At 52.0% G+C, this 13723-nt stretch overlaps 2 protein-coding genes across 3 annotated transcripts in view; one reads left to right on the plus strand and one right to left on the minus strand.

Moving 5' to 3' along the window:
- WSCD2 (WSC domain containing 2) overlaps nucleotides 1–6951 on the minus strand; it is a 116334-nt gene extending 109383 nt beyond the window's left edge. The window contains exon 1 of one of the 2 annotated variants that reach the window (XM_032310549.1): nucleotides 6864–6951. The gene's annotated coding sequence lies outside the window, so the exon portion shown is untranslated. Of the gene's footprint in view, nucleotides 1–4820; nucleotides 4919–6863 lie in introns of those variants that run through there. The other variant, XM_032310550.1, reaches the window with a different exon arrangement.
- Nucleotides 1–12584, plus strand: part of LOC116571520 (protein argonaute 2-like) — a 32639-nt gene extending 20055 nt beyond the window's left edge. The window contains exons 2-4 of the mRNA XM_032309473.1: nucleotides 6735–7614; nucleotides 10893–10998; nucleotides 11256–12584. Of these exons, the coding sequence (XP_032165364.1) occupies nucleotides 6735–7614; nucleotides 10893–10950 (938 nt within the window). The 3' untranslated portion in view covers nucleotides 10951–10998; nucleotides 11256–12584. The remainder of the gene's footprint in view (nucleotides 1–6734; nucleotides 7615–10892; nucleotides 10999–11255) is intronic.
- The last annotated feature ends 1139 nt before the right edge of the window (nucleotides 12585–13723 follow it).

Raw genomic sequence — 13723 nt, forward strand, 5'->3', positions numbered from 1 at the left:
AAATGTTGGCTCTTTTCTGATGCGGACAGTGCAACCATTAAATGGGACGACCTTCCTGTTCTGATTTACATGTAGTTGAGTTCCCAAGAAGGGCCTGCAGTCATCACAGTGATAGACCTAACAGTTTTATGGAACCAAAAGCAAGTCTGATTGCTCTAGAGATTCTAAATTTTCTCCTCATCTGAGACATGGGCGTTCAAACTATAAAGAACCCAGGCCAGTGCCTTGTCAACAGGCACTTTGTGGGGGATTCATCCAGGCCATCTTAATGCAGTAGGGCTCACCTTGGGGGGTGTTCAAGAGACAGAGAAACCCAAAGAGTCTCCCATCTCCAGAGACTTCTACAGGGTTCATCATGGCCAATGTCATGTGGCCCCAGCTTCCTGGAGGTTCAGGGACTGACTCTGAAAAGCCAGAGCCCAGTGCTCACAGCCCCAGTCCCACGGGCATTTTCTGCATTTCACTGTCCCACTGGGGTACTCCTTAGTCATCCGCAGTAATCCAGGCCCACCCAGTGTGCAGCCTTGCCCCCAGACCCATGCTTGCCATCATTAGCGGGAGAGGGAAAGAGACTTGCTCAAGGCCACAATGTCAGTGGGTGGCAGAGTGGGGACCCAGATCCCTCACTTCCCCTCTAGAGGGGCATACAGCTGTCCTCTTAGATTTCTAGGTATCAAGACCCCCGCCATCTGCTTTCCCACTAGCTGAATGGCCTTGGGATGTCCCTTCCTTTCTCTGGGTCTACATCACCCCAACCAAGAATTCCCCTAGCTCACAAAGTTATAAAGTCTCCAGAGGGGCTACCCTCTCCCTGACCCCCTGGAGGGAAGCCTCAGGCATCACCTGACCCACAGTGGTTCGGCCAAGTGCACGAACTTCTCGCCTCATCACTCTTGGCCAATGCCCAGGACCCTGGCTGGCTTTTTAGCTCAGAAGTCAGCAAATTTTTTCCTGTAAAGGATCTGATAGTAAATATTGTAGGCTATGCAGGCCATATGGGCTCTGTCACAACTACTCACCTCTGCAGTGAGAATTGGAAAGCAGTCATGATACATACACGAATGGCTATGCTTGTGTTGCAATAACATTTTATTTGTAAAAGCAGGCAGTAGACTGGACTCGGCTTGTGGGCCACCATTTACCAATCCCTGTTCTAAGTCATTCCAAGTGGGGTCTGACACCTCCTGTAGGACTAAGGTAATTAACTTTTCCTGGTTTGCGTATGGGACTTTCCTGGTTTTAGCACTAAATCCTGCATCCTGAGAAACCTCACAGTTTTAGACAAAACAGGATGGTGATCACTCTATCTGCGATCCTGTGAGCCCTGCTTTCTTCCATCTCACATTGCTCTGGCTCCAACATTCAACTGTCTCCTCCACAGGGAGGAGGAGGAAGAGAAAGAAGAGGAGGAAGAACGGGCTACTGTTTATCGTGGCTTCCTGGGTGCCAGGCACCGTGTGAAGAGCTTGGTCAGCGTGACCTCCTGTGATCCTCTAAGAGCCGGGGACAGATGAAGCCACTCCCAGGAAGAGGCCAAGACTGGAGTAGATCCCAGTCTAATCTGCCTCCTCCTTCCTCTCCAAACTGTAAGCTCCTGAGGACAGAACTGGGGTCTCTCCCATCGGTATCTTCAGCACCTCACACGGTATAATACTTAGAAGGTTCTGAGCAAATGCCGATCATTGATTTGAATGAGTATGTCCATGAATGAACGAATGAATGAATGAATGAATCATCCCTTCATCTAGACAGACATTTCCCACATCTACGACATGATTCATCCCTGCCTATCCAAACTCCAGGGGAGGTAAGCTGAGAATGCCAAATATATGCTATGCCGTCCGTTCTGTAAAACAGGCCTGTGGCACTGGAGAGGCAATAAGACATCATAGTTGAAAACATGGTCCCTGTCATCAGGTGATCGGGGCACAAACCTCAGCTAGGCCTCTTCTGGGCTGTGTGAAGGGACCAGCCAGCTCGCCTCTCCAAGCCTCCCAGGTTAAACAGAAGATAGTAACAGAACTGCTGGAGTTTGGGCCACGAGGCATGGAGGCATGGAGTTCAGTAAGCCCTCCAAAAACATTCACACATAATCATCATCATCACTGCTGCTGTCGGGATGAGCAGAAAGCAAGGAGGGGACAGGGGATATCCATGCTGAGGAAGCACAGGTGCTCACTCTCCAGCTCTGAATGAGCACCCGGGCCACACGGGAGGAAATGCACACGCTGGTAAATGCGTCGGCTAGCTAGAAGCACAGTAATGGTGCATAACAAACAACCAGAAAACCTCCGGAACACACAGTAAGAAGCATTTCTCTCTCAAAAAAAAAAAAAAAAAAAAGAAGCATTTCTCTCTAACCCTGCAACTGGTGGGGGCTTGGCTGAGCTATGCTCTTTATTGAAGTTCAAGCTCAGGGTAGTTGGACGCCTGTTCATTCTGGGGCCAGGCTGAGGGGGCTTTTCCCCTAGCCATGGCAGGAGCCCCTTGAGACCTAAGCTTGGAACGTACCCGAGGTCACTTCCGTCTTCTACTAAAGACCAAAGCCCGTCATGGGGCCAAACCCCCAGGGAAGGAGCAGGGGCCTAAACCACCCACCCACCCCTTGAGTGAGAAAAATGCCAAGTCCCACAGCGAAGGGCAGGGGTGCAGGGAGGAGGGAGGAAGCAGGGCCAGGGATAGCTCCATCCCAATAGCAAAACACCAGCCACACCTTGGAAAGCGCCCCTCCCCACCAGCCCTGACCTCCTCACCAGGTTCCTCTTCAGCCCCTTGGCCTCATCAGCACGGTCAAAACGTAGAAAAGACCCCGAGTGCTAACACTTGCAGTCCTGGGGGACCCCATCCCCAACTTCCCAACATCTGGACCTGCTCCGGGGAGCCATTAATCTCGGGCAATTTCTTTCCTCACTTGATTTGTTTATTTAAGGAAAACAAGTTGTTCCTAATTAGAAGCACTGCTGGCGGGATGTTCAGTGCGTCCTAGGCTGCCTATTTTCAGACCTTCTGCCTAAAATTACACCTGCACTCTTAACATCTGCGAGCATGTTCGACAACTGTCCCGCATGCAGGCTTTTGGCGAGAGAGGCTTGCAGTGCTGTGGGGGCCGAGGGAGCCAGGGGCAGGGGGTCCCTGAGCTTCAGAGCAAAGGCACTTGGAAAGATGCACAGCAAGCTACTCGTAGCTGGCACAGATCACCGAGTCAGCCCTTGGTGAGTGCACAGCCTGAACACCGTCCTGACCCCAGGCACGGGGCAAGGAGTGGTTTTAAAGAGTCAGAGAGGTTTTCTGGTGGGATGCTCTCAGCTTACACCCCCCCACCAGTCTTGCACCTCCACGGACACTCAGACACACATGCTCAGACACACACACACACACATTCACAGAAGTCATTCTGTCCCATAGATAGGCCAATACACCACAGGTGTGCACACGCATACACACACGCACAGGTGCACACGCTCAGAAACTCACACACAGGAGACATGCACTAATGTCACACTGCAACCCCCCCCACATAATCAGAGACATACGCACGTGGAGACACACTCCAGTGTGCACAGCAACCCAACACACTGGATACCAACACTCAGAAACACGCACCAAGAGATACAATCAAGTGTGCAAAGCTACACAGAGGCACGCACAACCAGAGACACAGGTACATACACAGAGGTGCCCAGAAAGTTCACCACGTCATACACACAGGTATACGCCCCCCAAAAACACGCAGTGACACAGAGACACCCACAAAGGTTACAAACAGGTCCCCGCACAGACACAGAGACAAGGGAGTGTGCAATATGGGCACAGAGAGATACAAAGGGATGCTGAAAAACAAATAGGCTGGAAGCACATACCACAAGTTCACGCTCACCGTATTGCACACGCATGCAGGCACTCACACACACCCACACAGCTGCCGAAGCAGGCACCCAGACAGGCCTGCCCGGCCTCTCCAATACAGGATGTGCCACGCGGAGCCCCCCAGACACATGGGTGGAGCCGAGCAGCTGTGTGCCTCCCTGACACAGACACACATCCAACTCACAGATACAACCGCTGGACACGCACAAGCTCGTATCCAAGCTCATATCCACTTGCTCTGACTCACCTACGCACACATTCCCCTGAAAACACACAAGCACACACTCAAAAATCCACAAGCAGTCTCACAAGTGCATACCCAGACTGACCCTATTCACATGTGTGCATACACGCATGCGATTTTTATGTAAGTCAGACTCCTCTGAACATGTGTGCATGGACCTGCATGAGAATGCACTCATTTACACACATCCACCTGCACACACCCACAACCTACTCTACCGAGACAGCAAACCGTTCATTTTCTGAATACCCAAAGTCAGGCCACAGACGAGCCAGCACCTTGCCAAACTGCTTCTGTCCCACCTCCAACTGCCTGCATTCTACCTCAAACCAGATACGGTCTGCCCCTTCACCATGGACTCGGGGTGAACCCTGGTTTGGGGAAGGACCCAGAGGTCCCAAGCCTCAGAACCACTCAAAAATAAATAAGATGGACCAAAATCTACTGCCTTTCCCCACCATCCTGGCAAACCCTCTTCCTTACCCCAAACACACACACACACACGCACACACACGCACATGTGCAGCAGGCACTTTCCCCAGCACAGCTGTTCCTCAGGAACAGCAGCTCTGCCCCCTCCAACAGCCAACAGCAGCTCTGCCCGCTCCAACAGCCTCAGCAGCCTGGGTGCTCGACGCCCAGACATACTGAACTTCTTGGTCCTGGGTCCCTACACTGCCATGAAGTTGAAGCCATGGAGACAGCTTACCTCCACCTTCTGTTGTCATGGCGACGTGGCAGCTGGGCGCCTCCAGCCCTCCCTGGCTGCCCTGAGCTCCTCTCTAGGAGCTGCTGGCCCAGCAGAGCTTTTATGGAGGAAGCATCATGGGGGCGGGACTTCAGGTGTCATTTGATTGGAGAGAACAAGGGCCCTGCCTCCCAGCCAGGATCACCTGGTGCTCAGGTGGGACAGGAGAGAGCCTCCCTGGGGAAAACAGCCCCCACAGGCTCCCACACACTCGCTGGAAACAGACAGACCCACTCCTGCATACCCGTGTCGGAGGAGACCCAGTCTTCACCAGATTCTACCATAACCACTTTCCAAGCACCAGCCCCCTGCCCCCCCAACACTCTTCCTAACAAGAACTGTGAACTCCGCATCTTAACAGAGGCCCGCTGAGGTTCGGAGGGTGAAATGACTGGTCCACCTCAGATGCATCTGAGTCCCACGCCCTTGAAACATTCAACTGTACTACGGGATTTTGAAAATCTCTGTGATGATCGCTCAGGGCATTAGAGTGTCTGAACTGGGACCTCTGAAGACACATGAAACCTCTTCATTTTGCAGAAGGAGCAACTGGAGCCCAGAGAGGTCTAGCAATTTGCCCAAGTCACACAGCACATTGACAGAAGGCTTGATGCTCAGTCTTCCGACCCAGAGATGAGGTTTCCCCAGGACATCAAGCGCCAGCCTCTGACCTCCGGTCTCAGCAGTAGAGGGAAGCAGCTCCTAGCTAGGCCCCAGGTCAGAATCCTAAGCAAGGGCAGAAGGTCCTGAGACTCCTACCTCATCACTCGAGAACCGTCCCAGAACCACACAGCAATGTATTATTCCCCAGAGGCAGATGCCCAGCCCAAGCAGGACCAGCGGATTATTTCTAACCTTCAGGTCATGGTCAGAGGCATTTCCACTGCATGCCTTCCTGACCAACTTGTCCATCCAGATGGCCCCAACTCTAGGCTGTATCCCCTGCAAGAAAGCCCCATACATCTAGGAGGCTGTGACCACAGGGATGGCTCCCAAATGGTCCTCAGAGACCAGATGGCCTCTTGGGAGCAGGCTTTTCATTAGGAGGGAGAGAAATCTGGCCAAACTCATGAGTTCTATGTTTGGGCTCTGCAGAGCCTCTAGGGACCTGGAGTGTGTGGGGACTACCGACAGCCCAAGCTGCAGATGAGGACAGTGCGAGCCTCTATCCAGCTGTCCATTCCAGCCCCTTTACCGCACAAAGTTCATCCCTCCCCAGGCTCTGAATGCTCTTATTCAGCGGCCCAGGTAACTTCCCCAAATCTTTGGCTCATCTCAGGAGCTGCAGGTAATGGGAGATGATCCCCACCTCTCCTAGCGTCTCTGCCAAGGAGCTGAGTGGACCCCTGTGATGCCACTTGGGGCTGCGAGAAGAGCTTGGATCCAGGAGGTCTGGCAGAGGGGGCCAGGCCTCATTTCTCTCTCCCCCTCCACACACACACACACACACACACACACACACACCGGCGGGAATGGGCAGAAGCAAGGCTGCAAAGCACACAGCCCTTCCCCTGGGCAGCCCTGGAAGCCGCATGCACCCCAGCACCACCGCGACAAGCACCTCCTGAAGCCAACTTGAAAATAGGACCAGCTCCTTCTCTCCCGAACTGTGAACAGGCCGAATATGGGGAAATTCATCAATTCAATTAAAGGGGCCCACTGCCTCCAAACACCTCCCCCCCACCCCCGGCCCAGCTCAGCCTGAGAAGCCTCGAGTGCCTGCCTTTGGGGACCCAGCGGGATTGCCCGCAGGAAGGACGCATGGATGAGCCTGAACGTCCCACCCTCTGCCAGAGGAGAGAAAGTTTGTCATTTACCCGGGCGCTGGGCTGTCACCACTCCGGGTTCCTTCCTCACCCGGCTCTGAGCGTTGAGCCCCCAGCCTGCGGGGAAGCGTCTGGACCTGGAAGCCCCGATTGGGGGTAGGAATCGTTTGGCGGCAGCTCGGCCGCCCCGCTCCCCCTCCGAAGCCCTTCTACCCGGCCCTGCCGCCTCGACCCTTACCTGAGGGGGGTCTCGGCCACTTGCAAACTCTGCCAGCGGAGCCCAGCAGGCGCCGGGGTCTCCCTCGGCGACTCGCGCGTCCCCCTCGGCGCGCCCGAACCGTGGGCGCCTTCCCCGCTGCCAGCCGCTGCAGTGGCATCCAGCAAAGCCGACTCGGGATCGCCTTTCTCGCCACCAAGCCTGCTCCGGGCCGGGTCCGGGGCGGGGGTGGGGGGCTGCTCTTCGGGGCTGGCGCAGGGGGCCACCCTGCGCGCGGCCAGCGGGAAAGTGCAAGAGTGTGCGTCCTGGATTGCAGCAGCGGCGACAGCGGCGGCCGGGGACGAGGAGGCGGTGGCGACGCCAGCCGGCGAGCCGGGGAGGCGGGCGGCGGCGCGAAGTGGAAGCCGGGCTCCCGCGAGCCTGGCGCCCGGGCGGGCGGCACTGCGGGTGCCCCGCGCCGCGACGAGGCCCCGCGCGCGCGCGGCCACCCGGTCGGGGGATGGCGAGGCCGGGGCGCGGCGGGCGCGGGCGGCGGCTGGGCGCCGGGCTCCGGCCGCCTTGCCTCGCGCTCGCCGCCTCGCGCGCTGCCTCGCTCGCTGCCCGGACTTCCCGTCTCCCGCCCGAGCTCCCCGCGCCGCCGCCGCCGCCGCCAGCAGCGCGCCTCAACCGGGCGCGCTCCTCGCGCGGAGCCACAGCGCTGCCCCCGCTTAACTCCTTACGTGCCACCTGGCCCTCCTGCAGCCGTCCGCGGAGCCAGGCAACTCGGCGCCAGGCAGGCCTCCCGGCCTCGCTTTGCTCGTCTCTAAAATGGGCTCGCGGCCCGGCTCTGGGGAGTCCGGTAGAGAATTAACGGAGCGGATTAGTGATGCAAAGTGCCATGCGGCGGGCATTAAGGAAGTGCTCGATAAATGGCAAAGGATTGGCTGCTTCTGCTGCTACTGCTGCTGCTGCTGCTGTGCTGGGTTAGCAGGTTACCTTGCAGAGTAAACACCCTGAAAAGGGCGGTTTGGTTTGTTGGTGTTTACTTTGTTCTTTTTAACAGGAAATAGGTTTAAGCTGTGTGACCCTGGGCTAGTCATTTACCCTCTCTGAGCCTGTTGCAGAAGATTCCCTCTGCCCTGTGTGACCTTGGGTCTCAGCACCCCCTCTGAACCTCTTGTAGTAGCCTCATCTGTAAAGTGAGGGATTATCGATGTGGCCCACCTTCAAAGGACCTCCTGCAAATCTCTGGAAAGGGAGCTGCTCTCAAGAGAACCACCATGGAGCCAGTCTCCTAAATGCCAGGCACCCGGCCAGTGTAGTTCCAAACACATCACCTCATTAAGTTATGGAAACAACCCTAAGAGGCAACTTGTTTCTTTTCTTTTTTTAAGATTTTTTTATTTCTTCATGTAACAGAGAGAGAGAGAGAGAGAGATCACAAGTAGGCAGAGAGGCAGGCAGAGAGAGAGGGGAAAGCAGACTCCCCGCTATGCAGAGAGCCCGATGTGGGGCTCTATCCCAGGAGATCATGACCTGAGCCGAAGCCAGAGGATTAACCCGCTGAGCCACCCAGGCCTCCCGAGGCAACTTGTTTCAACTCCCCTTCGCAGATGAGAGATTTGGCGCCCCAGGATGTTAAGTTCACCCAAGTTAGCGCACTTACAGAGGATTGGAGCTGGACCCCAGGACCTTCTGACTCCCAAACCAGTGCTGTTAAGCTGGGGATTGAAGGAGAAGCCCTAATGTGGGCCAACCTTTGTTGAGGCTAGCAACCAGAATTTGCATCTGCATTTCTTTAATTAGAACATGTTGTATTTCCAATTATAAAATTAATTCTGGTCTAATGTAGGTATTTCAGAAAATACTAAAATATAGGAAGGAAAGCAAATCAACCCTATTCCTACCACCCAGAGATAATGATGAAGATCTTGATGTAGTTCCCCCCACTCTTTTTTCTATACCCACATGTAAAGGCAGTTCGCATAAGGCGAATAATCCCAAGCACACCATTCCAATCAGGAGATAGGAGGGGTCTGGCAGATGCAATTCATGAACCCCTTGCTGAGGCTGGACCCCCCAGCTGCCCCCAGCTTCAACAATCCCAGATGACAGTTACCCTACCACTAGTCCAATAGAAACTCTACCAGGTTGGGGACTTGTGCATTTCACCCAGTTACCATTGGACAAACCCTGCTCTGATGCTTTCCCTTCTCCCACTGTTCCTGTGTCTTTTAGAAGACCAAATCATTCCTTTGCCTGGAGTACAGAGACTACAGATGTCACACACACCTTCCAGGCTGCCCAACCCCATCAGGAACAAAGCATTCCCAGAGTGAAGTCTCCAGGAGGACAGAGGCAGTGCTACGGCTTAAAGGTGCAAGCAATCTGGGTTCAAATCTGTGCTCTGTCTCAAGCAGCTGTCACCTCTCTGAGTCTCTGTTTCACATCTATAACATGGGCCAGAAAGAACACCAACCCTCTGGAGTCGTGAGGCTTACACAAGACGAAGACCAGTAAATACTCAACTCATAGCAGCTGTTGCTTTTCATTAGCGAGGAGAAGTGATCTGAATAACACTAATACTGATTGTCAACAACTGTTGAGTCCTTGCAAAGTGCAGGCACAATTCCCATTAATTCCTAACAACAACTTCAGGTGATCGGTATTAGGACTTGGTCCATTGAGAGATGGGGAAACTGAGGCCCAGACAGATGAAATCCTCTGTCCGAGGGTACATAGTAAGCTCACAGTAGAGGCTGGGTTAGATCCCAGCTCTTCTGGCCCCTGCGGCCCAATCACCAGCCCAATTCCAAATGGCAGACTTGGTACCTTTCCCATGTCCTCCTCGTCCCTCCCCAGCTCAGAACCCTCTTGCTCTGTCTGGGGGACAAACCTCCTCCTGGGAGTGATCTGAGTGATCTAGGGACTGACGCCTGGCTATGGAGCCCCCTGCAAGGTGCTGGGGATCTGAGAACAGAGCTATTAATCTCCAGCGGCCAACGCCAATCCCCAACGCCCCCTCAGCCATAGGCATTGGGCTCATGGAGAAATGGAAAAAGCCCCAGGCTGGGACTCAAGCAGGTGAAGTTCAAATGTTAGGCAAGTGTCCTGGATTGGTCACTCCCCCTTTCGAGTCCACTTCATCAGCCACAAAAGGACGAATAATGTTTTCCCTGCCTACTTTCTAGGGTTGTTGGGAAAATTATGGATTGGAAAACACCTTGAGGGTAGAACCATGTATAAATACACAGCTGTGATGTTAGAGTCATCACAGGCATCACCATACAAGCAGTACAACAGAGCATCGTGACATTCTGTAGCCGTGGAAACTGGGGGCTCTGGAGACAGGATTGTTTTCCCCCATATAATGTCCACCATGTGGAGGGAGGGGGCTGATTCTGCTTTTTCTTCCCTTGCCCAATTCTTGGGGTTGCCAGGGCAGCATCCAAACACTGTGTAACCCCCTTGCTGGTCTTTGAAACCAAGAGATTGAGATTCGCTATAGAGAGTAAGGAGTAGGGGCTCCTGGGTGGCTCAGTGGGTTAAGCCTCTGCCTTCAGCTCAGGTCATGATCTCAAGGTCCTGGGATTGGGCTCACTGCTGGCCAGGGAGCCTGCTTCCCCCTCTCTCTGCCTGCCTCTCTGCCTACTTGTGATCTGTCAAATAAATAAAATTTTTAAAAAAGATTTTATTTACTTATTTGTCAGAGAGAGAGAGAGAGCACAAAAGCAGGCAGAGGCAGAGAGAGAAGCAGGCTCCTTGCCGAGCAAGGAGCCCGATGCGGGACTCGATCCCAGGACCTTGGGATAATGACCTGAGCCGAAGGCAGCGGCTTAACCAACTGAGACACCTAGGTGTCCTGAAATAAATACATAAAATCTTAAAAAAAAAATTAAGGAGTAAAGTTTTAGGATTTTTGTCTAAACCATACAGTCAGTTCGGGCAGAATGAGACATTGAACAAACTCTAATTTTTGCTAAGGTCCTACTCTGAGTGGGTCCTTGGCCTGGCCCTCTTTTGGGTATCAGGTTTCTGAGCCTCTTCCTCTCTCTGCTCTCGCTATTTCAGCACAGAATCCTACTGTTTCTTGGCCCAAGTCTGCTGCAGGACTCACGGAGGAGAGTGAAGAAACAAAGCCATCTTTGAAATCAATTATAAAGACCAAAACAATGATGTAAGAGAGCTTCTGTGAGTAAGATGACGTAACAACTCCAAGCTACGTTCGTAGAACAAGTCACTAACCAGTACATCCCTGTCTTTGAACCACAGTGTCTAAAAATAGTATTTGCTGTAATTTCCTGAGTAGCTGGTATAAATGGAAAGAGTGTTAGAGTAGTGAGCGAGCTGTGCTGCGTGGTAACTAACTCCCCTTTGATGGTAGCTTTCTTTTTCTTTTTTAAGATGTCGTTTATTTTTTTTTATTTGACACAGAGAGAACACAAGCAGGGGGAGCATCAGAGCGAGAGGGAGAAGCAGGCTCCCCGAGAAGCCGGAAGCCCAACACTGGGGCTTGGTGTGGGGAGTCCCGGTTCATGACCTGAGCCAAAGGAGTCTGCCAGGAATCTCTCTCTGCTCCCCAGCCCCTCCATTCAGAATCCTCCTGTGATTTCCCCCACATCCCCCCCCCTGCCCCGCCCCAGCCCCACCCGTCTGATGGGGGCTGGCCTGCCATGCAGAATCCCAGAGTCCAAGGGCTGTGTCTTTCAACCATTCCTCTATCCCTGGCACTCACTCAACACAGCGCTCTGCACACAGTAGGCTGTGTTAGTCTGCTTGGGCTTCTGTAACAAAAACACTGAAGACTGGGTGGCCTATAAGCAACGGAAATTTATTTCCCACAGTTTTGGGGGCCGGGAAGTGCAAGACCAAGGTGCCAACAGATTCGGTGTCTGGGGAGAGCGCACCTCCTGGTTTGCAGACAGCCATTTTCTTGCTGTGTCCTCTTAGGGTGGACGGGGCTGAGGGATTTCTCTTCAGGTCTCATTTGTAAGGGCAAGGATCCTATTCATAGGGCTTCCACCCAGGTAACCTATTCACCTTCCAAAGGCCTCACCTCCTCCTACTATCACCTTAGGGGTGAGGTTTTAATGTACGAATTCTGGAGGGACACATTCGGTCTAGAGCACAGGTGCTCTGAAAGAAATGAATGAATTAATAAAACTGTCCAGTATTGCCACAGATATATACAGATGAAAAGAAAATCTGGTGTGATCCAGAGAGTTCACTCATTAAAAATTCAGTAAAAGAGGCAAAGGTATGTAAAAGTAGAAGAATGTGTACTGCAGTACCTTTTAATGGCAGAACGCCAGAAAGAATCCAAATGCCCAACAAGCGAGAGAATAGAGGGACCAATTCCGGTATATTCTTAAAGGGAAGGTACCACACGGCCGTGAAAAGTAATGAACTAGAACTCTATGCATCAGCTTGGATAAATCTCAGAAATTAGAGCATTGAGTAAAAAAACCAAAAAGCTGGCTGCAAGATAATAAATAAGCTAATTGCAAAAGGACACATACATAATACTAGTTAATAAAATTCAGAACTATGGAAGACAATTCAGTATATTTTTATGAGCACCTACATGTACAGTAAAAGCAGAGAAACTGTGAATACCAAGTTCAGGAGAGAGTTTATGGCTGTGGGGGGAGAAAGGGGGCAGCAAAGATCCCAGAGCACTTTCATTGTGTCTTTAATGTTCTACTTCCGATGCCGTTTGGTGGATACGTAGAAGTTTTATTGTTTTTTGGATTTTCTATTGTATGCCTGAAATGTTTTATTTTATTTTTTATTTTTATTATTTTTTTAAGATTTTATTTATTTATTTGATGGAGAGATCACAAGTAGGTGAGGAGGCAGGCAGGGGGTGGGGGGAAGGAGCAGGCTCCCTGCCGAGCAGAGAGCCCCATGCGGGGCTTGATCCTAGGACCCTGAGATCATGACCTGAGCTGAAGGCAGAGGCTTAACCCACTGAGTCACCTAGGTGCCCCCGTATGCCTGAAATATTTTATTAAAGAAAAAAACCCAAGCTAGCTGTTGAGAGTGAAGGCCTAATTCCTATCTCCATTCAGATATTCGCTATGTGTCTCGAACAAGGGATTTAATCTCTGAGCTTCGGTTTCCTCAACATTACAATAGGGATAATAAATCTTGGAAGAATTAAGTGACATCATGGGTGTAAATTGCTTAAAGCAATGGAAGTATTCAACAAATAACTATTCATATCATAATTAATTATCAACAGCAGTTAGTTTCAAATTATTTGAAAACTGGAGACATCCAAGATGATCAGCCATTTTAAAAAAGATTTTATTGTTAAGTAATCTCTACACCCAACATGGGGCTTGAACTTAAAACCCTGAGATCAAGAGTCACATGCTGCACCGACTGAGCCAGCCAGGCACACCCAAGATCAACCACTTCTAACCTGTCTTCACAGATGACACCCCAAGACTTGAGAGGTTGGGAAGTTGTCTGAGGTCATGGGGGGCATGGGAGGCAGCACTGAGGATGGGAGGTGTGCAGAGGACCCCCCTCTGGGTAAGGTGCTGAGCAGGTCTCTGTTCCAAAGTGCTTCCCTCAAAACCTCACTTCCTTCTAGGGAACCAACAATGGTCACATGGGGACCTACTAAAACAGGGACACAGGTCCTAGAGGTACCTGGACAGGTTCTAACGTGGCTTCCTAATCCCAAGGCCTATTTATGTCACCATGAAAGAGATGGAGAAGAATAATGTCACAAGGGCATCCCTTTCTATTTTATATAACTATATTTTTTAATATTTTAATTATTTATTTGTCACAGAGATATTACAAGTAGGCAGAGAGGCAGGCAGAAAGAAAGGGGGAAGCAGGCTCCCCAGTGAGCAGAAAGCCTGATTCGGGGCTCCACCCCAGGACCC

This window comes from Mustela erminea, chromosome 13, assembly GCF_009829155.1.
Source record: "Mustela erminea isolate mMusErm1 chromosome 13, mMusErm1.Pri, whole genome shotgun sequence".
Taxonomy (NCBI): domain Eukaryota; kingdom Metazoa; phylum Chordata; class Mammalia; order Carnivora; family Mustelidae; genus Mustela; species Mustela erminea.